General features: G+C 38.8%; 1 protein-coding gene across 1 annotated transcript; it reads left to right on the forward strand.

Moving 5' to 3' along the window:
- The first annotated feature begins 12,234 nt into the window (after positions 1-12,234).
- LOC116882340 (60S ribosomal protein L11-like) lies at positions 12,235-24,449 on the forward strand. The gene is given in 2 exon segments (XM_032882654.1): positions 12,235-12,279; positions 23,985-24,449. Coding segments are annotated over 2 exon segments (465 nt in total). The 3' UTR covers positions 24,405-24,449.
- Positions 24,450-25,308: the final 859 nt, after the last annotated feature.

Below are 25,308 nucleotides of genomic sequence, written 5' to 3' on the forward strand. Positions count from 1 at the left end.
GCAAAGTAAAACCCATTTGCAAAACATAAAAGCAGAACCAGATGAAATTTACCAAAGGATATTACTGGGGATGCGTGAGAAGTTTAAAGCAATTAGAAACCTTCCAATAATTAGACTAGATTGTAGAATTATTTTTAACGAACTAGGTATGAAAAAAAGTTGTTTTTATGAAGTGAAATGCAATACTTAGTTAGAAAAAATTAGCAGGCAGGGCACCTAGGTGGCTCAGTTGGGTAAGCAACTGCCTTGGGCTCAGGTCATGGTCTAGGAGTCCTGGGATCGAGTCCCATATCAGGCTTCACCTGCTCTGTGGGGAGCCTGCTTCTCCCTCATCCTCTGCCTGCCACTGCCCCTGCTTGTGCTCTTTCTCTCTCTCTCTGTCAAATAAATAAATAAAATCTTTTAAAAAGGGAAAAAAATTAGCAGGCTGATTCATTAAAATAATCACTGTATATACATATATACCTTTCTATCTAAGAAAGTATCATATGCAGAGGGAGGAGTCAAGATGGTGGAGAAGTAGCAGGCTGAGACGACATCAGGTAGCAGGAGATCAGCTAGATAGCTTATCAAACCATTTTGAACACCTACAAATCCAACACGAGATCAAAGAGAAGAAGAGCAACAATTCTAGAAACAGAAAATCAACCACTTTCTGAAAGGTAGGACCGGCAGAGAAGTGAATCCAAAGTCACGGGAAGATAGACCATGGGGGGAAAGGCCAGCTCCCAGCAAGCAGCGAAACAATGGAGCACAAAATCAGGACTTTTAAAAGTCTGCTACACTGAGGGACATCACTCCAGAAGTTAAATGGGGTGAAGCCCACGTGGAGACAGCGTGGTCTCAAGTCCCGCAGGGTCATGGAAGCATCAGGGGTGTCTGAGTGTTGAAGAGCTCGCAGATACTAGAGCGGGGAAGCCAGCTACAGAGACAGAGCCAAGGAGTGAGCTCTCAGCTCAGGGTTACCTTGAACCATAATCTGTGGCATAGGCCGATGCTCTGTGAGTGGGGTCCCCACAAGATCCAGGGAGACCCCGACCTGGAAGAGCTCAGGGATCTGTGAGGTTCAGAGACTCCAGGTGGAGCTGTGTGCCAGAGACAGAGAAGCTTGGTCACAGGCTGGGTGAGCTCGGAGTGCAGCCGGAGGCCAGGGAGACAGGAGTGATTGAGCGCTTTTCTCTGAGGGCGCACTGAAGAGTGGGGCCCTGAGCTCTCCGCTCGTCCGGGCCGGAGACCGGGAGGCTGCCATTTTTATTCCCATCCTCCGGAACTCTACGGAAAGCATTCAGGGAACAAAAGCTCCTGAAAGTGAACCGGAGCGGATTATTTAGCCTGGCCCCGGGTAAGGGCAGTGCAATTTCGCCTGGGGCAAAGACACTTGAGAATCACTACAACAGGCCCCTCTCCCAGAAGATCAATAAGAAATCCAGCCAAGCCCAAGTTCACTTACCAAAGAGAACAGCTGAATTCCAGAGGAGGAGAAAGCAAAGCATGGAATTCATGGCTTTCTTCCCATGAATCTTTAGTCTTGCAAAGCTAAATAATTTAAAAAAACTTTTTTTTTCTTTTGCTAATTTTTTTAACTTTTACCCTTTCCTCTTTTAACGTTTTTTAACTAGATTATCTTCATACCTTTCATTAAAAAATCTTTTTTAAAACTTCATTATTATAGTCATATTTTATCCTTCATTGTATCTAACTTTTTTTTTGTATACACATAGGTTTTGTGTTTTTTTCTAAAAATATTTGGCGTACAACTTCTTCTAATAGATCAAAAGGCACCCTAAATCTAGCACCAGGCTTGATCTAGTCTCCAGCCCAAGGAAATTCTCTCCACTTTCTTTTTCTTTATTCTCCCAACCAACTCCTTTGTTAGAAATTTAAAAAAATTTTTTTCATCTTTATAGTTATATTCCATCCCTTCATTGTGTTTACCCTTATATATATTTTTCATTCTTTAAAATTTTGGGAGGTAGTTTCTTCTAAGAGACCACAATACTCCCAAAATTAAGTGGGTGACCCTGTTCTAGTCACCAGTTTAATATATATATATATTTTTTCTTTTTTATATTTTTTCTTTATTTGTTTTCTTTAAAATTTTTTTTTTCTGAACTTCTTTTTACCCCCTTTCTCCCCCCCACAATTTGGGGTCTCTTCTGATTTGGTTAAAACACATTTTCTGGGGGTCTTTGCCACCCTTTCAGTATTTCATTTGCTCCTTCAGATATTATTATCTGGAAAAAATGACAAGGCAGAAAAACTCACCACAAAAAAAAAAAAAAAAAAAGAACAAGTGTCAGTACTGAAGGAGAGGGACCTAATCAATACAGACATTGGTAATAAGTCAGATCTAGAGTTCAGAATGATGATTCTCAAGGTTCTAGCCGGGCTCAAAAAAGGCATGGAAGATATTAGAGAAACCCTGTCCAGAGAAATAAAAGCCCTTTCTGGGGAAATAAAAGAACTAAAATCTAACCAAGTTGAAATCAAAAAAGCTATTAATGAGGAGCAATCAAAAATGGAGGCTCTTACTGCTAGGATAAATGAGGCAGAAGAAAAAATTAGTGATATAGAAGACCAAATGACAGAGAATAAAGAAGCTGAGCAAAAGAGAGACAAACAAATAATGGACCATGAGGGGAGAATTTGAGAGATAAATGATACCATAAGTCCAGAAGAAGAAGAAAGAGAGAGGGGAGCAGAAGGTATATTGGAGAGAATTATTGTAGAGAATTTTCCTAATATGGCAAAGGAAACAAGCATCAAAATCCAGGAGGTGCAGAGAACCCCCTCAAAATCAATAAGAATAGGTCCACATCCTGTCATCTAATAGTAAAATTTACAAGTCTTAGTGACAAAGAGAAAATCCTGAAAGCAGCCTGGAACAAGAAGTCCGTAACATACAATAGTAAAAATATTAGATTGGCAGCAGACCTATCCACAGAGACCTGGCAGACCAGAAAGAACTGGGATGATATATTCAGATTACTAAATGAGAAAAACATGCAGCCAAGAATACTATATCCTGCTAGGTTATTATGGAAAATAGAAGGAGATATAAAAAACCATCCAGGACAAACAAAAACTGAAAGAATTTGTAAACACCAAACCAGCTCTACAGGAAATATTGAAAGGGGTCCTCTAAGCAAAGAGGGACCCTTAAAGTAGTAGGTCAGAAAGGAACAGAGACAATATACAGTAACAATCACCTTACAGGCAATACAATGGCACAAAATTCATATCTCTCAATAGTTACCCTGAATGTTAATGGGCTAAATGCCCCCTTCAAAAGACACAGGGATTCAGAATGGATTAAAAAAAAAAAAATGAATCAATATGCTGCCTACAAGAAACTCATTTTAGACCCAAAGACACCTCCATATTTAAAGTGAGGGGGTGGAAAACAATTTACCATGCTAATGGACATCAGAAGAAAGCTGGGGTGGCAATCCTTATATCATACCAATTAGATTTTAAGACAAAAACTATAATAAGAGATGAGGAAGGACATTATATCATACTCAAAGGGTCTGTCCAACAAGAAGACCTAACAATTTTAAATATCTATGCCCCTAACATGGGAGCAGCCAACTATATAAACCAATTAATAACAATATTAAAGAAACACGTCGACAATAATACAATAATAGTAGGGGACTTTAACACTCCCCTCACTGAAATGGACAGATCATCCAAGCAAAAGATCAACAAGGAAATAAAGGCCTTAAATGACACACTGGACCAGATGGACATCACAGATATATTCAGAACATTCCATCGAAAAGCAACAGAATATACATTCTTCTCTAGTGCACATGGAACATTCTCCAGAATAGATCACATCCTGGGTCATAAATCAGGTCTCAACTGGTATCACAAGACTGGGATCATTCCCTGCATATTTTCAGACGACAATACTCTGAAGCTAGAACTCAATCACAAGAGGAAATTTGGAAAGAACCCAAATACATGGAGACTAAACAGCATCCTTCTAAAGAATGAATGGGTCAACCAGGAAATTAAAGAAGAATTGAAAAAATTCATGGAAACAAATGATAATGAAAACACAACAGTTCAAAATCTGTGGCACACAGCAAAGGCAGTCCTGAGAGGAAAATATATAGCGATACAAGCCTTTCTCAAGAAACAAGAAAGGTCTCAAATACACAACCACACCCTACACCTAAAGGAGCTAGAGAAAGAACAAAAAAGAAAGCCTAAACCCAGAAGGAGAAGAGAAATCATAAAGATCAGAGCAGAAATCAATGAAATAGAAACCAAAAAAAAAAACAATAGAACAAATCAATTAAACTAGGAGCTGGTTCTTTGAAAGCATTAATAAGATTGATAAACCTCTGGCCAGACTTATCAAAAAGAAAAGAGAAAGGATCCAAATAAGTAAAATCATTAATGAAAGAGGAGAGATCACAACCAACACCAAAGAAATACAGACAATCATAAGAACATATTATGAGCAACTCTACGCCAACAAATTTGACAATCTGGAAGAAATGGTTGCATTCCTAGAGACATATAAACTGCCAAAACTGAACCAGAAAGAAATAGAAATCCTGAACAGACTCATAACCAGTAAGGAGATTGAAACAGTCATCAAAAATCTCCAAACATGGTGATTCACAGACCTGTACCCCTGGGGCTAATAATACATTCTATGTTTATATTAAAAAAAAAGAAAAAAAAAAAGAAAAAGAAGACCCCCCCCAAAAAAAAAAAAAAAATCTCCAAACAAACAAAAGCCCAGGGTCAGACGGCTTCCCAGGGGAATTCTACCAAACATTTAAAGAAGAATTAATTCCTATTCTCCTGAAACTGTTCCAAAAAATAGAAATGGAAGGAAAACTTCCAAACTCATTTTATGAGGCCAGCATCACCTTGATCCCAAAACTAGACAAGGATCCCATCAAAAAAAAAGAATTACAGACCAATATCCTTGATGAAGACAGATGCAAAAATTCTCACCAAAATATTAGCCAATAGGATCCAACAGTACATTAAAAGGATTATTGACCATGATCAAGTGGGATTTATTCCAGGGCTGCAAGGTTGCTTCAACATCTGCAAATCAAATGTGATACAATACATTAATAAAAGAAAGAACAAGAACCATATGATGCTCTCAATAGATGCTGAAAAAGCATTTGACAAAGTACAGCATGCCTTCTTAATCAAAACTCTTCAAAGTGTAGGGATAGAGGGCACATACCTCAGTATTATCAAAGCCATCTATGAAAAACCCACCACAAATATCATTCTCAATGGAGAAAAACTGAAAGCTTTTCCTCCAAGGTCAAGAACATGGCAGGGATGTCCATTATCACCAATGCTATTCAACATAGTACTAGAAGTCCTAGCCTCAGCAATCAGACAACAAAAAGAAATTAAAGGCCTCCAAATCAGCAAAGAAAGTCCAACTATCACTCTTTGCAGGTGATATGATATTATATGTGGAAAACCCAAAAGACTCCACTCCAAATCTGCTAGAACTTGTACAGGAATTCAGTAAAGTGTCAGGATATAAAGTCAATGCACAGAAATCAGTTGCATTTCTCTACACCAACAACAAGACAGAAGAAAGAGAAATTAAGGAATCAACCCCATTTACAATTGCACCCAAAACCATGAGATACCTAGGAATAAACCTAACCAAAAAGGCAAAGAATCTATACTCAAGAAACTATAAAGTACTCATGAAAGAAATTGAGGAAGACACAAAGAAATGGAAAAATGTTCCATGCTCATGGATTGGAAGAACAAATATTGTAAAAATATCTATGCTACCTAAAGCCATCTACACATTTAATGCAATCCCTATCAAAATCCCATCCTTTTTTTTTCAAAGAAATGGAACAAATAATTCTAAAATTTATATAACCAGAAAAGACCTCAAATAGCCAAAGGAATATTGAAAAAGAAAGCCAAAGTTGGGGGCATCATAATTCCGGACTTCAAGCTCTATTACAAAGCTGTCATCATCAAGACAGCATGGTACTGGCACAAAAACAGACACATAGATCAATGGAACAGAATAGAGAGCCCAGAAATAGATCCTCAACTCCATGGTCAACTAATCTTCGACAAAGCAGGAAAGAATGTCCAATGGAAAAAAGACAGCCTCTTCAATAAATGGTGTTGTGAAAATTGGACAGCCACATGCAGAAAAATGAAACTGGATCATTTCCTTACACCACACATGAAAATAGATTCAAAATGGATGAAGGACCTCAATATAAGAAAGGAATCCATCAACATCCTTGAGGAGAGCACAGGCAGCAACCTCTTCAACCTCAGCCTCAGTAACTTCTTCCTAGGAACATCACCAAAGACAAGGGAAGCAAGGGCAAAAATGAACTATTGGGACTTCAATAAGATCAAAAGCTTTTGCAAAGCAAAGGAAACAATCCACAAAACTAAAAGACAACTGACAGAATGGGAGAAGATATTTGCAAACGACATATCAGATAAAGGGCTGGTATCCAAAATCTATAAAGAACTTAGCAAACTCAACACCCAAAGAACAAATAATCCAATTGAGAAATGGGCAGAGGACATAAACAGACATTTCTGCAAAGAAGACATCCAGATGGCCCACAGACACAGGAAAAAGTGCTCCACATCACTGGGCATCAGGGAAATACAAATCAAACCCACAATGAGATAGCACCTCACACCAGTTAGAATGGCTAAAATGAACAAGTCAGGAAATGACAGATGCTGGCGAGGATGCAGAGAAAGGGGAACCCTCCTACACCAGGTTGCAAGCTGATGCAACCACTCTGGAAAACAGCATGGAGGTTCCTCAAAAAGTTGAAAATAGAGGTACCTTATGACCCAGCAATTGCACTGCTGGGTATTTACCCTATAGATACAAACGTAGTGATCTGAAGGGGCACGTGCACCCGAATGTTTATAGCAGCAATGTCCACAATAGCCAAACTATGGAAACAACCTAGATGTCCATCAACAGATGAATGGATAAAGAAGAGGTGGTATATATATACACTGGAATACTATGCAGCCATCAAAAGAAATGAAATCTTGACATTTGTGACGTGGATGGAACTAGAGGGTATTATGCTTAGCAAAATAAGTCAGTTGGAGAAAGACAAGTATCATTTGATCTCCCTGATATGAGGAAGTGGAGATGCAGTGGGGGGGGGGGGACTAGGGGGGTAGGAAAAGAATAAATGAAACAAGATGGGATTGGGAGGAAGGCAAACCAAAAGAGACTCTTAACGTTACAAAACAAATTGAGGGTGGCGGAGGGGAGGGGTGTAGGGAGAGGGTGGTGGGGTTATGTACATTAGGGAGGGTATGTGCTATGGTGAGTGCTGTGAAGTGTGTAAATCTGGCGATTCACAGACCTATACCCCTGTGGCTAATAATACATTATATGTTTATAAAAAAAAAAAAAAAAAAAAGATTAAAAATTGAAAAAAAAAAAAGTGTCATGTGCAGGCATGCCTGGGTGGCTCAGTTGGTTGAGCGACTGCCTTCAGGTCAGGTCATGATCCTGGAGTCCCAGGATGGAGTTCAGCATCCCTGATCGAGGGGGAATCTGCTTCTCCTCTGACATTATCCATCCCCATGCTCTCTCTCGCTCTCTCTCAATCCCTCTCCCTTGCTCATTCTCTCTCTCTCAAACAAATAAGTAAAATCTTTAAAAAAAAAAAAAAAAAAAGGAAGTACACATGGAACACAAATTCAGACCTGTGAGATATTAAGAAAACTCTAACTAAGACATTGTTTGCCACTGTGGTAATATGAAATATGTGACTTCTGAGATAAAAACCTATAAAATGTATGGAATTGAATTGATTCCATAAATTACAGTATTTGGAATCAAAGCAATGGTCAGATGACAGAGCACATTATATTTAAGAAAGTGCTGGTAGAGAGACAAGAGTGAGCATGGAACAACAGAGGAAGGAGAAGAGATTAAGTGTTAACACCCAGGTAGAACAGAGTTTCTCAAATTTTGGCATGTAGCAGAATTAATAAATGCTTATTAAAACGCGATTGCTGGGTCCCACCCCTAATAAGATTTTACTTTGGAAGTTTTTATTGTTGGACTCAAGAATTTGTACTTTTTTTTTTTTAAGATTTTATTTATTTATTTATTTATTTGACAGACAAAGATCACAAGTAGGCAGAGAGGCAGGCAGAGAAAGAGGAGGAAGCAGGCTCCCCACGGAGCAGAGAGCCTGATGCGGGGCTTGATCCCAGGACCCCAAGATCATGACCTGAGCTGAAGGCAGAGGCTTTAACCCACTGAGCCACCCAGGTACTCCAAGAATTTGTACTTTTAATAAGCTCCTGGATGATGCTGTTGTTGCTGGTCTAGATACCACACTTTAAGGACTTCTGGTACAGAAGGCTTAGGAATATTTCTGCAAAGTTGATATCGGGCTACCATGAAGTGTGGGGAAATAGTGAGTAAGGGACAGATGAGACTGGATAGGGAGAGACAGGCTCACAGAAATCCCAGATGTGACCAAATGTTACAGGCAAGATATTAACCAGAGTGAAGGGAACATAACAAATCCACCTCTTTTGTTCTAAATATAGGCAAGATATTTTCATAATATTTACAAAGCCACCTCACTTGTCTGAAGTGCTCTAGACAAGGTATTTACCAAGTTCCCTGGTCAGTTTTCTATAAAAGAGCAACTAAAAAGCCTTCAGTGGCAACCCATTCATGACTCCTCTCACTCTAGAGAGCTCTTTTTCTTTCCTTTCTGTTCTCACCTTCATTTAATAAAACTTGTCCATGAGATTCATCCTTCGACTCCATGAGAGAAGAATCTTGTAACCCTGCAACAAAAGATGTCTCTACTTCTGTGACTATCCAACTGCTTTTTTAGGTTTCTTTCAAATGAAAATACGTCATTCCCCAAAATACTAGAACCATCTTGACCTCATTTCTTCTTAAAAAAGTGATATGATTCGCATTGTTATTTATTCTCTCTGTCAAACAAATGTCTCTCAAGAACCTTGTCGCTGGAAATACAGTCTCAACTTATCAAGTACTCGAAGTGCCTTAAGGATGACGTTCAGAGACAGAGGAATACTTATTTCCCAACAATGCCTTTTGTTCTGATTTTCATGTAAGTGGGTTTATTTGTATAACAAAGCTCTCCTTGAGTGTCATTGGTCTGATTGGACCCTACATCCACTCTAAAGCTAATTCCAGTTCTGGATCATGCCATTGTAATCCTGTTCATTGATCTGCTTAGGCTAGCTTTCTCATGAGCCACTCACTGTGGTGGGAGGAGTGGAATTACTGCTCTCTTCCTACCATGTAAATGCTACATAGTAAGAGACACTTAAAAGGATCTTGGGGGACCATCTGCATATGAGAAAGGATCTCTATGCAAGTGGTTATGAAAGCTCCCAAGAGAATCTGGTGTAGGGGTGGAGGAGACTGGGAAAGGGAATGGAAAGAAGGATGCAGTGAAGGCAAAGAGTCTGATTTCAGGCAGAGTTCCGTTGATAACAGTGTCAGCAGGATCCTGCAGGGGGGCTCTGTGGTGTAAATAACACCTTATGGTCATCAAGACCTGAGGCAAGAGAGCTAGATTTTCCTGCTTTTCTGGCATCCTTCCTCAAGAGGCTTAGGCCACCCCAGGGGATGGAGGTGGGGCTGTGGACTCCACTAGCCTGAAGGCAGTTCCTCAAACACAATTCAGGGATTCAAGGAGATGTGGGTGGGGCACTAGCCAGTGTCCACAACAAGATGACAATCACAGTCTGCCATCAACTAGAAAAAAAATTTCTTTTTACATTTCTCAACGTGTACAAAGACAGAAAAATGGGATGGAGGTGGGGGAAGGTGGTGAAGTGATTGTTCCCGAAGTTGAAAAATGCTGGAGTAAATAAAATCAAATAGAAGGCTTTTCTACAGGTATTTTATGAGTCTTTACTACACATATGGGCAGTTTTGTGCGTCAAACCACAAAACCATTTTTATAGGAATATCTCTTGGGAAACATTCTGTGAGATACAGTTTGGAAAAGGCTACTGTGAGCAAGAGGCTGTTATGGACTTTTAAAGTGACATATTCAGACCAGGATTTAAGGTATGAATTGAGAAGAGATGGACCAGTACTGTTTGCTTATTCATGAAATAAGCAAACAGTATGGGAAACATAGGAGGAAAATAGTTTGAATATCTTTTTCCAGGTTTTATTGAGCTATAATTTACATACATCACTGGATAAGTTTCAGGTGTGCAACCTAATGATTGGACGTGCATACACTGTGAAATGATCATCATGATAAGTTTGGTTAACATCCATCACCTCCTAAGGATACAAAAAAAAGAAGGAGAAAAAGAAGAAAGGAAAAAAGAAAGAGGAAAGAAAAATAATAGTATTTCCACTTGTGATGAGAACTCTTAGAATCTAATTATTAAAATCTTCCCCTAAACTATACAGCAAATGTTAGCTGTAGTCATGTACATTACATCCCTAATATTTATCTTATGATTGGCAGTTTGTACCTTTTCACCACCTTCCTCCAGTTCCCCCTCCCGGATCCCCCACCTCTGATAACCACAAGTCTGATTTGTTTTTCTTTGTCTTTAAAACAAAGTTTTTTAATTGAGACATAATTGACATACAGCATTGTATACATTTGAGGTGTAAACATATTGGTTTGATCCATTTATATATTGTAGTAAGATTACAACAGGAGCATTAGCTAACATCTTTATCATACCATGCATTTTTCTCTTTGTTCTGTTGAGAATGGTTAGGATTTAGTCTCTTGGCAAATTTGAAGTCTATAATAAAGTTTGTTGATGATAATCACTATGTTGTGAATTAGCTCCAGAACTTATTTATCTGCTGGTTGTAAATGTGTACCCTTGAACAACATCTCTTCAACACCCCCTTCCTAACATCCTTCCTAACCACCATTCTACTCTCTGTTTTTACAAGTTAAGTTTTTTAGGTTCAACCTGTAGGTGATACCACATAGCATTTGCCTTTTGCTGACTTATCTCACTTAACATAATGTCTTCAAGGTCCATCCACGTTATTGAAAACAGCAGGATTTCCTTCTTTCTCATGGCCAAAAAATATCCTGTTATATACCACATCTTTTTTCATTCATCTGTTGAGAATCTAACAATCTGTTAGATTGTTTCCAGTGGCTTAACTATTCTGAATAATGCTTCAGTGAACATGAGTATGAAGGTTTTTCTTCAAGATAATGATTTTAATTCCTTTGGATCTATACCCAGGAGTAAGATTGCTGGATCCTATCAAACATGAGTATCTTGTGGTTAGAATTGTCATGACTAAAAATCCCATGAGACCCTAAGAAAATGAGAGATTCTGGGCTCTGTGGCTCAAGTGTCTCCATAACTAAAGAGGACATGAATTATGATAGAGAATGTATGAGAAGGACTGCTTTGGCAGGTAAGGTTGAAGTTTGAAAACTATGTGGAGATATGTGGTAGACAACTGAAGGTAGAGGTTTAGCACCAGGATTCACTCTCTGAGATATGTATTAGTCTGCTGGCATTGTCTAAGTAAGTATCACAAATTTGGTGGCTTATGCAACAGAAACTTATTTCCTCTTAGGTCTGGAGGCTAGAAATTCTAGATCAAGATGTTGGCTGAGTTGGTTTCTTGTGAGGCCTCTCTCCTTGGCTTGCAGATGCCTGCCTTCTCTCTGTGTCCTCACATGGCCCTTCCTGTATGTCTCTCCCTTTTCTTAGGTGGACATCTGTCAGAGAGGATTAACACCTGCCCCCCTTCTAACATCATTTAACCTTAATTACCTCCCTAAAAGCCCTACTTCCAAATGTAGGCATATTGGGGGTGAAGGCTTCAACATAGGAATTTTGAGGGAACACCGTTCAGTCCTTAACAGAGTGCCCTACAAGAGCCTTAAGAACTGCAAAGTTGCCCAGAGGGAGTCCTCACTGAATATGGCACCTTGGAAAGCTCTAGCCTTTGAAAGAGGAGAAATATGAAGAAAGGGCAGTCCTCTTAACTATCAGAACTAACAGATTGGAGTGAACACACAAACTTCTCTGTGCCTCTGTTGCGTCACCTGTAAAAAGGAACTGATTATTGTCTTTGCTTATGGAGCTATGGGAAAACAGTATGTTGTATCAGTCAGGGTCCAGTCAGGAGACAGAAACCACACAATGTTTGGAAATAAAACAAAGCTGAATATAAAGGATGATTAACAGAGCATTGGAATCATGGGGAGTCTGGTGTGGAGTGTCAAGGAAAATGCTAATATGCAGGTAAGAGAATAACCACAACTCTGAGGGCTGAGACAGTCCACTCAAGGAATACATCTCCCAGACCACAGAAGGCTCTCAGGTGTCTCAATGTTGGGACTTACTGGAACTTTTCCCTGGGGGTGCTGCAGAGTGACTCCAAAGGGAGAAGTCAAACCTGAGAATTTGCTAGGTGCCAAGGAAGCTCTAGGCCACTGGGTGCTACTGTAGGAATTCTATAGGGCTCTAGCATGTTCTTTGGGTGACTCAGTCCAGGAAGTCTCCAGGCCAGCTGCCTGGGAATAAAGTCATACACTGGCATATTGTAAGTGCTCAGTAAATGTTAGCCCTTGACTACTACACTATTACTACTACTGAAATTCCTGCTATCCCCACTCTTGCACAATGGTTAAGATATAGAGCTTTAGAGATTGGCAAGCTTGTGTTCACATCCCTTATGTGCCCCTCATCAGCTGCAGAACATTGTGCAAGAGACTTAATCATTCCAAGCCTCAGTTTTATCATCTTTGAAATAGTATTCATCACCTGTATTTCATGTGAGCAATAAATAGGGACATAAAGGTGAATTGCCTTAAACGGTATCTGGCACATAGTAATGGATTTTATAAATGGATTTTTTAAATTTTTATTTGTTTTAATAAATACTAGATCACTTTCTTCCTACTGAATGTTTCTTGGCAATAATTATAAAATTGAAGGAAAGAATGTAGTGACACAGTAAATACATAAGTTGAAAAAATGAAAGCTAAATGAATTTTAATGTGATTAATCCATCTCATGTGTTTCTTGGGTCTGAATTTACAAGATTAATTTTAATCTGATGACCCACTTATTCAGTGTTCACCATGGGTAAGAGTTCTAATTCAATTCTGAACTTTTCAAATAATCTGTCAAGTGCTTTAGAAGTCAAAAGCAAATTTATTGATCATTTAGCCCTCTAAATTCTCACATCAAGTTCTAGGATATAAGTTTTTGCAGCTCCATGCAGGAAAGTTGAAATGACCAGTTTATTAACTGGTTGATGCACAAACTTGTATATTGGCATCTTCTGCATCATCCAGTGAAGAGCCTAACAGAAAACATAACTTCTCCTTTTTAGCCTTAGTGACTATATTTTTCAATTACCACATATTTTCAGGCACATCATGAAATTAGGGGATTCATAGACCTGGTAAATTCATCTTGGCTACTGTAACAAGGGGATTCAATTCCAGTTCACATAATGGTCTATTTCTTGGTTGATCCATTATGGATATCTACTACAACTGATAACCCCTTAATCTCAGCTCTGCTCAGCAGAGTGTAGACAAGCCCAAAAACAGAGACTTGTCATTGTCAAAACCAATGAGTTTAGGTGAAACCTATAACAAGTCACGGAGGCCGTCTCCTTCTAGAGGAAGTCAAGGACTCTGATAACAACATGGAATCTGTCTAGCTCAATTACCATTCTCTAGTTTTGTGACAGAATGAATCTATTTCAGAATCACAATATATGACTACCCTGAGACAGCAGTTCCTTGAGTTCTTTATTCTCTGTGCTTTAATTTGATTTTCTACAGTTAGTGCTCATAAATTATTGATTTCAGTAGCAGTGAGATTTCATCTGACCTATTCAAATATCTGTGAATTTTTTTTAAAAAAAGGGAAAATAAGTCCCTAATATTCTGGTTTGGTTTTGGGGTTTTTTTTGTTTGTTTGTTTGTTTTGTTTTGTTTTGTATTTTGGGTTTTTTGTTGTTTTTTTTTTGTTTGTTTGTTTTTTTGTAATTACCTATGGTATAATTTCTCAAATTTGTGACTGGTTAACTGAAAACAAATCATGATCTCCAGTTTACAAAATATTCATCCAAATGTGGTTTGGAGTAATAGTAGAACCTCCATGGCAAAACAGTCACTAAAACAATGGGTACAAACAGAAATAAGGTAAAGAGTTATAATGCTTTTGTTAATTGTAAAGTTAAAATAGGACACCACCACTTTTCACCATGGCCTAATGGTTGCATTAGAAAATTGGTGGAACAAGAAAAAATGGTTTTATTTCCCTGTAGGAACAATGTTGATATTAGGTATTGTGTCATTAACCAGGAATCTGACTGAAACAAATTATATATGATGAATTCTCATTTCTAAAAGAATATATATACCTTTTATTTCTATGTCATTTATTTCTATGCCAATGTGTGTATGTATGTGTGTGTGTGTGTGTTTGTGTATATGCCTCTAAGGATCTATTTCATACATTTAGATGTATGAAATACATTCATAAATTAATATTCAATTATTCTATTCATGCATTAATCAATTCATACATTAATATGATTCTCCAGGATCAGGGCACCTGGGTGGCTTAGTCGGTTGGATGTCTGCCTTCAGCTTAGGTCATGTTCCCAAGGTCATGGGATGGAGCCCTGAATGGGGCTCACTGCTCAGCAGGAGCCTGCTTTTCTCTCTCCCTCTACTGCTCCCCCTGCCTGTGCTCTTTCTCTCTGTCAAATAAATAAATAAAATTTTATATGATTTTCCAGGGTCTACAAAAGTATGTGTAAATATTGCTTCATTTCCCTTATATGCTGCATCTCAATATCATACAAATGTATGGAAATGGTTTTTTGAACATGTAACTTCACTATATTAAGAGATAAACTAAAAACAAACAAATGGACAAGACCAGAGAGAAAAACTAATACGTTTTCCTGGCATGTTAAAGAGAGCTGTAGACTCTGACCATCCTTCCATGGAGAGGTGGGGTAGTTTTGTTTCTCCTGGAATCTAGGCAGCCTGGGACTGCTTTCTTGTACTCAGACGCAGTGATCTTCTGCCAGCTCAGGACTTACCCTTCAAAAGGACTGGCAGCTTCCACCTCAATTTCCTGGAACCTGAATTACCTTGTAAAAAGGTAATGTGATATGTGAGTATGTAGGAGAAACTACGTGGGACATCTTCTGAATACTTAGAAAAGAAGAGAGGCTCAGCCTAGCCCAGCCTTCCAGCTAAGGTGGTAAGCACGACAGTGAAGACATCTTGGAGTCTCTAATAACACATACTGTCCAGTACAGTAGCCACCAGTCACATGTGGGTATTAAATACACAAAATGTCGATAGTTCAAATTGAGATGTGCTCTAAAAATGAAATATATACAGGATTTCAAACAATATATGAAAAACTCCAATAAATTTTTAAATATTGATTATATGTTTAAATGATATTTTAGCTATATTTGGTTAAATAAAAATACTATTAAAATTAATCATACTTATTTAAGCTTTTTAAATGTGGCTAATGTATGCATCTCTCTCTCTCTCTCTCTTTCTCTCTCTCTCTCTCTATATATATATATATATATATGACTAGAGAGTATAGTTCTAGACCATTCCAACTGATAAGTTGTAAACTACCAAGTGATCCCAGTCAATGTTACATGAAGCAGTAGAACCACTCAGCTGAGCTATTCTTGAATTCTTAACCCACAGCATCTGTGAGAAGTAATAAAGTAGTCCTTGTATTAAGCTACTAAGTTTGGGAGTAGTTTGTTTCATAGCAATCAATGACTGTAGAAGTTACACATCAAAATATTAAATAACTCATAGTAATAATGCTCAATCTTTTAGAATCCAGAAGGAAGAAACATGTTTCCTCCAAGTATCATTTTCAAATTATGATCAATACATTTTAACCTCCCACTTTACTTTTTCTCTGAATTAAAATATTTATAGCAAGTATGGAGCCTCCAATTTATTGAAGGTTTTAAAATTTTCTCCGTGAAAAAATAGGTCACAACTCTTTTGTTACCTACTGAAAAGCACACAGAAGTAAAGAAATAAAATGCAGAAAATTAAAGCCAATATTTTCATTAAGTATCCTCAAATGAACAGAACAAAAAACCTCACTGTTTCATTTTTAGTTTCATCATTTGTATTAACATTTGTAATAAGCAACTGAAATGTCAAAAATAATCATTGTCCAGGATTCTTGAAGTCAGACTGGCCCAGATTTAAATATCAGTTTACTACCTTCTAGCTAGACGATGCGAAAGCAAGTCATGGAGATTTTATGAACCTCAGTTTTCTCAACTCTACCATAGGAATGGTAACTATAATCTGCTGGTATTGTCATGAGGATTACATGACCTTATGTATATAAAGCACTGTCCTCAGGGCCCGGCACAGAGTGACATTCTGAAACTGAGAGCTCTAATAATGATACACAAAACAATTATATATAAAATACAAAGTATTGTGTATTCATTATGGTATAATTATGAAAACTTAAGTTATTATGAAAATGTCATAAACTTGACTACTTCTTGCTCATCTCTTAAACAGGTAAAGCATCATGTTTGATTCTCAGAGTGCCCAGTAGATGTGTGGTAAGGGAAATCATCAGACCTCTCAGACCATATCCCATTGGTCCCATAAAGATTGAGTTACTTAACCATGGAGATTCCACTCTCTCTTTCTCAATCTCAAAACCCAGATGTTAGGCATTTTGCCAACATCATCTAAGACCTTCTGGAGTGGGAACAGAATGAATGTAGAGAAAGAGGAAGCAGTTTTAGTGAAAGCACCACAGGGAACAAACCAATAAAAAATCAGGAAACTCAGCACAAACTTGATTTATGTCACTGCCTTTCCCTGCTTCTCTGCCTCATTCTCCCAAACCCCCAACACATGCATCCCTACTCACATTAGCTTGCTTTTCTTTTCAAAATCAAGCCTTTCATAAAATCCCCTTGCTATTTCAATCTTCATCCCACCTCTTTGAAAGAGCTTCAGAAGGCATTCTTGAGGGCTCATGGATCTGAGATTGTGAAGCTGTTACTTTGTCATTTCCCTGATGTCCGCTTTCTTTTCTCAATAATCAAGAAACATTGATTCTACCTCTGTTTCAGTCTCTGCTTCTAGAGGAAGGAAGAAAAGAAGGAAGGAAGGAAAGAAGAAAGGAAGGAAACCTAAAAACAAAAACATTGTGGTCTCCCCTTCGTCAACAGCTGGGGAAGTCATAGTGGTTTTGTCAGATTTGTTTCTGTCAGGAGGCAGGGCCATGCAGAAATGATGGTGGGAACACAGAAGCATGTTGAAAATGGGGGCTTTGGGACTTGAAAGGACAGACAGGTCTGGCAATCAAAAGTAGATTTTGATTAGACAGAGCTGAATTTCTTCTAAGAAATTACTTCCTGATTGTATTTTCATGGCGATCCAAAAGGAAACCAAATGGTGTGCTGAAAACTGCCCTTTGAAAAGGAAGAACAGATTGTTCAAATCAACTCTTTCCCTCAAGCATATTGTGGAAGGCTGCATGGAGGCCAAGGGTGATCGCCACAGCCTCATCCTTCTCCCCTTCCCAGGAGCACATTCATTCAGCAGACGCAGTGGGTGCAGCCCTTAGGCTACCTGTCCCAGTGCTGCATGATGACCGCAGAGGTCCGTGGGATCTGTCCTAAAAGAGCATCTAACCCAGCCGGAAGTGCACACACCCAAAGGAAAGCAAAGCCATATCTCAAGTGACTTCAGATTAACCATGATACCAGCCATGCTACAAATTCACATACACATAATGAGAAGCAAAAGAATCACATGAATCAGTTCTCACAGTAGACAATGTGGCCAGGAAGGATTTTGTGGAAAGGGAAACTTCTCTAAGCCAAGGGGGGAAAAAAAGAAGAGAAAAGAAAGAAATTACTGAAAAGTAAATCTTGTGTGCAGCTGTTCAATTCCACAGATCTCAAATCTGTGTTTTTAGAAGTGTTCTTTATGGGATGGAAGACCAAAGCCGAGGGCACAGTTCATTCATTTCTCATTGTTTTTGGTTACCTTTTAACATCTCACCTGTTTCGCTATAAAAGAACAAGAGTCAATTATGATCATTATTTATGCAGTTGTTTGTTTGTTTATTATTTTAAAAATAAGCTTCTTGTGGTCTGAGATGCACAGTGCTGAAGAGCTTTTACAACAGTGTGTCAAGAGCAGCAGCTTCCACTTTATGCAAAACGAATAAATCGATTAGTTATCAGCCAGTTTAACTGAGCTATGAGTAAACAATAGGTTGCTAACACAGAGTTAGTGAATAAATGAGTAACTTGAATGCATTTATGTGACAGCAGCTATTGCACTACGTTACAGACAGGAAGCAATTTTTCTCCTGAAGGCCTGGTAATTCCTGCCTCAGTGAGAAATGCTCTGTTTACATGTTCTGTGAGAAAAAATAGCCCCAGTTGGCTACCTCCTAAGTGTCTGCAAAGTTGTCTTCTGGGATTCCCTCTACCAACCCAGTGCAAGGTGGTAGAGCTGAAATGCCATAGCAACTTGTAGAGGAAGATGGGCCCTTGTAGCACATGAATTTCAAAGATTCCCTATTTTGTATTTGACCCAAGATCCCAAAGGACAAAAATCCATTTGTTCAACTGATCAAATGAACATATTTAAACCAAATGTCATCTGAGTGGTTGGGAGGGGTTGGCCGGAAATTAACTTCCAAGAAGGAAGAGTTGTATGGACAACCTTGCTGGTGATCAAGGTCAAGGAGACCTAACCTAAGGATTGGGTTTTTCTAGTCTAAATGGCAGGCTTATCCAGAGTGTATTAAGCATTTTGAAGTAAACTGATGCCAGCTAATATTTAGATTACATGGTTCCTCGCTTTGTACTGATCTGGGACCACTGAGCATGCTTTGGGTTAAATGTTGGTATCTCCTAGAGTTCATCTATAGCTGAAGAAGGTGCAGGCCAGAGAACCCAACTGGCCAATCTCCCTGCTATCAGCTTACTACTGCATGAGATTGGCTGATGGGAATCTGTTTGGAGAAATGAGTCCACTGTGTGTGCCAACAAAAATCATGCAGTAATACTGAGAAGCAGACATGGCACAGTGGGTTCCCCACCTTGTGTAGCTTACTGGTAAGCAGACAACATCTTCTCAGAATTGAACAGGCCTATACTTATGAGCTAAATTAAAACAAAATATTAAAACATTAAGCAGCTAATCGTTTAAAAGTGATTACTGACCTGGCACGACTGAGACGAATATGGCATAGTGGTTGAAAGCAAGATCTTTAGTTCTTGACTGAATGAAAATATGCCTCCATTTCTTTACTTCTAAAATGGGCTACAAAAGGTGATGATGAGCTGGTTGGGTAGTGAGGATGAAGTTTTCATTTCTACAAAGCATCTAGAATAAGTACCTGGCCTGCAATAAGCATTAATGTAAATATTTGCTCTTATCATCACTTGCTTTATCTTTTCTAGGGACTTTTAAAAAAGAATGTAACCCATAAATAAATAAAAGATTTTAAAGAAAATTTCATATGAGTTATAGGATTCAGAGATAGCATTAATTTAAATTCCTGAAGAAAAGAGTAAGGAAGGAATGCCGGGGTGGCTCAGTCGGTTAAGTGTCTGCCTTTGGCTCAGGTCATGATCTCAGGGTCCTGGGACAGTCCTACCATCAGGATCCTTGCTCAGCAGGGAGCCTCCTTCTTCCACTGCCTGCCACTCCCCCTGCTTGTGTGGTTTCTCACTACCTCTCTCATAAATAAATGATAAAATAAAATCTTTAAAAAAAGAGAAAAGAGGGGCACCTGGGTAGCTCAGTGGGTTAAAACCTCTGCCTTCAGCTCGGATCATGATCCCAGGGTCCTGGGATCGAGCCCTACATCAGGCTCTCTGCTTAGGAGGGAGCCTGCTTTCCCTCTCTCTCTCTGCCTACTTGTGATCTCTCTCTGTGTGTCAAATAAATAAATAAAATCTTAAAAAGAGAGATAGAGAGAGAAAAGAATAAGGAAAAGGAAAACTGAAAAGAGCTGAGTTGCTGAAGTTTTCTATTCTCCTTAGAATTCTAAAATCAATTTCTTTCTTTCTTTCTTTCTTTCTTTCTTTCTTTCTTTCATTTATTTATTTTTCTTTCTTTCTTTCCTTCTTTTTCTTTCTTTCTTTCCTTTTTAATTAAGCAGGTTGTAAGTTCTACACCCAGTGTGGGTCTCAAACTCACAACCCTGAGATCAAGAGTAGCATGCTCTACCTATGGATTGAGCCAGCCACGCACCCCCTAAAATCAATTTCAAAAATAATTTGCCAAATGCTGTAGCAGATCACGGATCATCTAATTAATAATGTGTTTGCCAAAATACGGGTTTCTCAGGTTGGTTCTTTAGTTATAGATTCATTTCAAATCTGTCAGTTTCAAATACATCCAAGATCTCAGGCATTAGTACCTTTTTATACCAATCAGATTTATCTGCAGAGTAGGAAATAGCTTATATCTTGAGCCTGTTGTCTAATGTGGGTTTTTAAAATTTTTTTTTGTAATCCATAATTTCCAATGGTGAAGCTTTGCTCTTCTTCCATTTGAAAAGCATAGAAAGTTCTAGTGCTGACAATGAAATAAAAAAAAAAAAAACCTGCAGGGAAAGTTCCTAATTAGATTAGTTTTCCACATTGAGATTCCAATGGAGAAAATCACATTTAGAGTTGAGTAGCTTATTAATAGAAATAATGTGTATGAGAGAGAGAAAATAAGCAGCAGACTGAATTATCACCTGGTAATGAGGTGAAATGAAGAAAACTCTAGTCTGGATAGAAATTGTTGCTGATGTGAATCTGATGAGTGTGTTTGCTGAGGGGGAAGGGGAAAAAGCAGCTGGGGCTTAGCAGAGCCACACAGGGTTTGCAGAACTTTCCAACAGCAACAGCAAAAGAAAGCAAACACTCATAACATAGGGGTCAACTAAACTTTGCCAAGGTAGCATACAGGGAAGGGAGAATTCAAATGCTCTGGGCCAATCTCCCATCACACCTATTATGTGTGTTATTGTACAGTGGATAATCAGGGGTGTAGTATAGTCAACTCAAAAAACAGTAGGTGAAGGAAAATTAGGCCTTATTTGAAACCATGATCTGTTTTTCATTCCTACCAGAATTTTTTTTATATAGCATAGAAATCTGGGTCCTGCTCTGGAGTGTAAATAAATAACGATGGCGGTCACAGGACTAAATATAATCTTTGTTCAGTGATGGCAGAATAGAGAAGCTTTTCATCTTAAGTATTTTTTTCTTTGTGAGCTTGATATGAATTTAGATTTAGGACAATAATACATTGAATAGCAGCTTTTGAGGGTTTCTATAAACTGCAACATTCAGCTCTCCATAATACATTGTAAATATTGATGGGGGAAAACGCTTTCTACCATAACCACAGAAAACACATTACATTTCCCTGAAACCACAAAAAAAAAAAAAAAAAATTCTGGCTACTGAGAGTTGTTACCAAGTGACTATGGAGTTCTCATGATCAAATCATCACCACTGTACCCTCCTGTGGGTTCCATCTGCTTTTTGCTGTAGTCTGGGGAGATCTTGTGAGCTGGGATGAAAATTTTCCCTTCACATGCAACCCTGTTTAACCCTCATTTCCTGATTTCACTGCTGTAGCCGGCATTGTCCAGAAAGAGCTCTGTCATACCACTCATCTGTTACTTGGAGAACATCTCCCCACTACATAGATTTGAATAAGGGGACCACCAGGGGAAGTCCCAGCACCCCACCCTTTGAGTTAGCAAGTGCTCCTGGTAGAGTATTTGACATACTATTTAAAACAGGGGAGCTCTGAGCATATACCTCAACACAGCTCCAGATACACTAGAAAAAGCTGAGAAGACAGCAGAAAATAAGTATGAGGTCATCTTCAAATCTTTAAAAGAGAAAGTATCTCTTTTCCTTTCCTTAAGATTGCTATGCACAGTGTGTAAACCTGGCGATTCACAGACCTGTACCCCTGGGGAAAAATATATTATATGTTTATAAAATAATAAAATTAAAAAAAATGTAATGTTCCATGAAACAACAACAAAAAAAATAATAAAAAATAAAAAAAACAGAAAAAAAAGATTGCTATGCACAAAAATGCTCTTATCTATACTGCAGTGTTACTTGTTTTTAACCACACACACACACACACACACACACACACACACACACACTTCCCATATCTAAATATACATCTTGCCCAAACATACAACAAATTGAGCTAAAATTTCTTTTTAACAAATTACAGTCTCTGGCTTTCTATGACTAAGTCCGGAGAGATCATATTTCTTCTCAAGAGGCAGCTTTGTGCCCTGTGCATGCCGGTATACGGATGGTATATGTGGTGTGTACAGAAGGAAGTCCTTGATGCCATGAATACTAATCTCTGCACTCTGCATCAGTGTTGCTCCTCTGGCCTTGGTAGAGCTCCATGCCATATGGCGTGTGGCTCCCCTGGGCTATGTGCACGGGGTTACGGTTATGACAAGGGAACATGTTAGCAGGCATTGCAGGGTGATGACAAGGTTATGGAGACACGGGGTGTAGAATGTGGTAGTGACAGATGGTTGTCTACAGGACCCTGAAGGAAACGAAGGATGTCCAGATCCTCCCGGTGTCCCTGAAGTCTTCCCCTGAGGGTCTTTGTGAACAGCTTATTTTTCTTGCTCCTTCACTACCCACTTTTAATCTTACATCATATTTTGCCAATTCTCTTTTCTGGTGCTGCACTTTTCAACAGAGTAGCCACTAGCTACACAGGGTTATTTCAATTTAAGCTTAATTTAAGTGAAATCAAATAAAATTTAAGGTCAGCTCAATAACGCTAACCGTATTTCAAATGTTTAATGGCCGCACGTGGTAGTGGCTACTGTTGGGACAACAGAAATTAGTGTTCTTCCAGAATATGAGTCTCCATCCCCCCAGCTTGGATTGCAGTGCCACTAGGATGATCAGAGAGTCTGGCGTTTTTTGCATTTTTTAGTTGTTGTTGTTTTGTTTTTAAGATTTATTTATTTATTTATTTATGGGGGGGCAGCAGAGGGAGAAGGAGAGAGAAATTTAGGCAGACTTGGAGCTGAGCACAGAGCCTGACATGGGGTTCAATCTCAAGACCCTGAGTTCATGACCTGAGCCCAAACCAAGAGTCAGACACTTAATTGGCTTTGCTACCCAGGTGCCCCAGATTTGGTGTTCTATAATGGTTGTCCTGCTTTTCACTCTATAACCTCTGCCTTTCTTTATTTCTACCAATGCCCTCCAATGACCCATCCACTCCACAAACATTTCCTCAAGTTTTTGTTACTATTCAAGGCATTTCCTTTCAACACCCTACAGTGTCACTCAAGACCAAGTTCTTGGGCAATGGTTCAAAAATCTATAGCTATTGCTTCAACGACTGTGATAGTGAGCAAGATAACTTAAGAATTCAAGAGATGCTTCAAGGCAAGAAAGAATGATCATAGTCATTCAGGATTTTATAAAGAACCTACTTACTGCATTTAGATTCCATGACATCAAATTATCTAAGGTCAATATTCCTTTGATTTCCTTTGAGAGGTAATTAAAGCTTGTAGAGTACTGCCAGGAGGGAAGGAGCCGATATATACACTAATGATAGCCAGTGTTTATTGAACACATAATAGATGTCAGACATTGGGTAACCACTGAGTTGTTAATTAGGTTATCTTGATTAAATCCACACAATCTTTTGATGTAGATATTATCTCCACTTTACAATTTAAGAAACTAATGTTCAGAGACATTATGTAGCATGCTCAAAATAACAGGGCTAAGTAACAGGGACAAGATTTGAATACACATCTTTCTCACTCTGGAGACCAAGTCCTTAAGTCCTATTCAATTTTTCTGCTTCAAGATGGCACACTGAGGTCTATCTAGCTACTTTATATAGTATCTCCTGGTCACAGGCCAGACCCCCGTGTTCTCCGAAGCTAGATACACGGTTAGATCCTTTGGTATCAGGAGAAATGAAAAGATTGCTGTCCACTGCACAGTCCGTGCGGCCAAGGCAGAAGAAATACTGGAGAAAGGTCTAAAGGTTCGAGAGTATGAGTTAAGAAAAAATAACTTCTCTGATACTGGAAACTTTGGCTTTGGGATCCAGAAGCACATCGATCTTGGTATCAAGTATGACCCAAGCATTGGAATCTACAGCCTGGACTTCTATGTGGTGCTGCATAGGCCAGGTTTCAGCATCGCAGACAAGAAGCACAGGACAGGCTGCATTGGGGCCAAACACAGAATCAGCAAAGAGGAGGCCATGCGCTGGTTCTAGTAGAAGTATGATGGGATCAGCCTTCCTGGCAAATAAATTCCCATTTCTATCCAAAAGGCCAATAAAAACTTTTCAGTGAAATGTAAAAAAAAAAAAAAAAAAAAAAAATATGAGCAGCAGTCCTGTAAAGTAGTTTGGGCTTCGTATCAGTGCCTAACACAGAGTGTCTACTGAATAAAAATTGTAGCAATGTAATTTTTCCAACTTGCAAATGAGCAAACTGAAGCTCAGAGGGTTAAATTTTCCGAGAAATATAATATTAACTGGTGGTGTTGAAGTCGACTGGAAATTTTCCGATCTCAGTGGAGCTAACACCTGTTGTCACTCTTATCAAAAGTAAATAAAAGAATACATAAAACAAGAGTTGTTATTGTAGGATTTGTCTCTTTAAGTCAACAGAGATTTCTAGTTCTGGAGAAGAATGGTAAGCTTGCCAATAGCTGCTGACTTCCTCTCTTGAAACCACTCTGGAGAGGCCACAAAAGTGAGGCAGTTAACTAATCTCTGAACATAAAAACCATGAGGCATGGGGCACCTGGGTGGCTCAGTGGGTTAAAGCCCCTGCCTTCAGCTCAGGTCATGATCTCAGGGTCCTGGGATCAAACCCCGCATCGAGCTCTCTGCTCAGCAGGAAACCTGCTTCCTCCTCCTTCTCTGCCTACTTGTGATCTCTGTCTGCCAAATAAATAAATAAATAAATGTTTTTTAAAAAGGTAAAAAACCATGAGGCATGCCTGGAGAGAGAGAATTTTATTCTGTTTGGAAGAGAAATATTAACTTGGGTAGAGAGTCAGTTGCCAAAGATAGGATACTGGCTGAAAAGGGGCCACCCTTGTTGTGCTCTCTTCTCGTTCACACCCTTATTATGCATGTAGGGTGGCATGGTCTGCCCTGTCTTTCCTGTGGAAAAGGAGAGCTACGCATCGTCTGTAGCCAGGGG

Source organism: Lontra canadensis, unplaced genomic scaffold, assembly GCF_010015895.1.
Source record: "Lontra canadensis isolate GAN:19392208 unplaced genomic scaffold, GSC_riverotter_1.0 scaffold83, whole genome shotgun sequence".
Taxonomy (NCBI): domain Eukaryota; kingdom Metazoa; phylum Chordata; class Mammalia; order Carnivora; family Mustelidae; genus Lontra; species Lontra canadensis.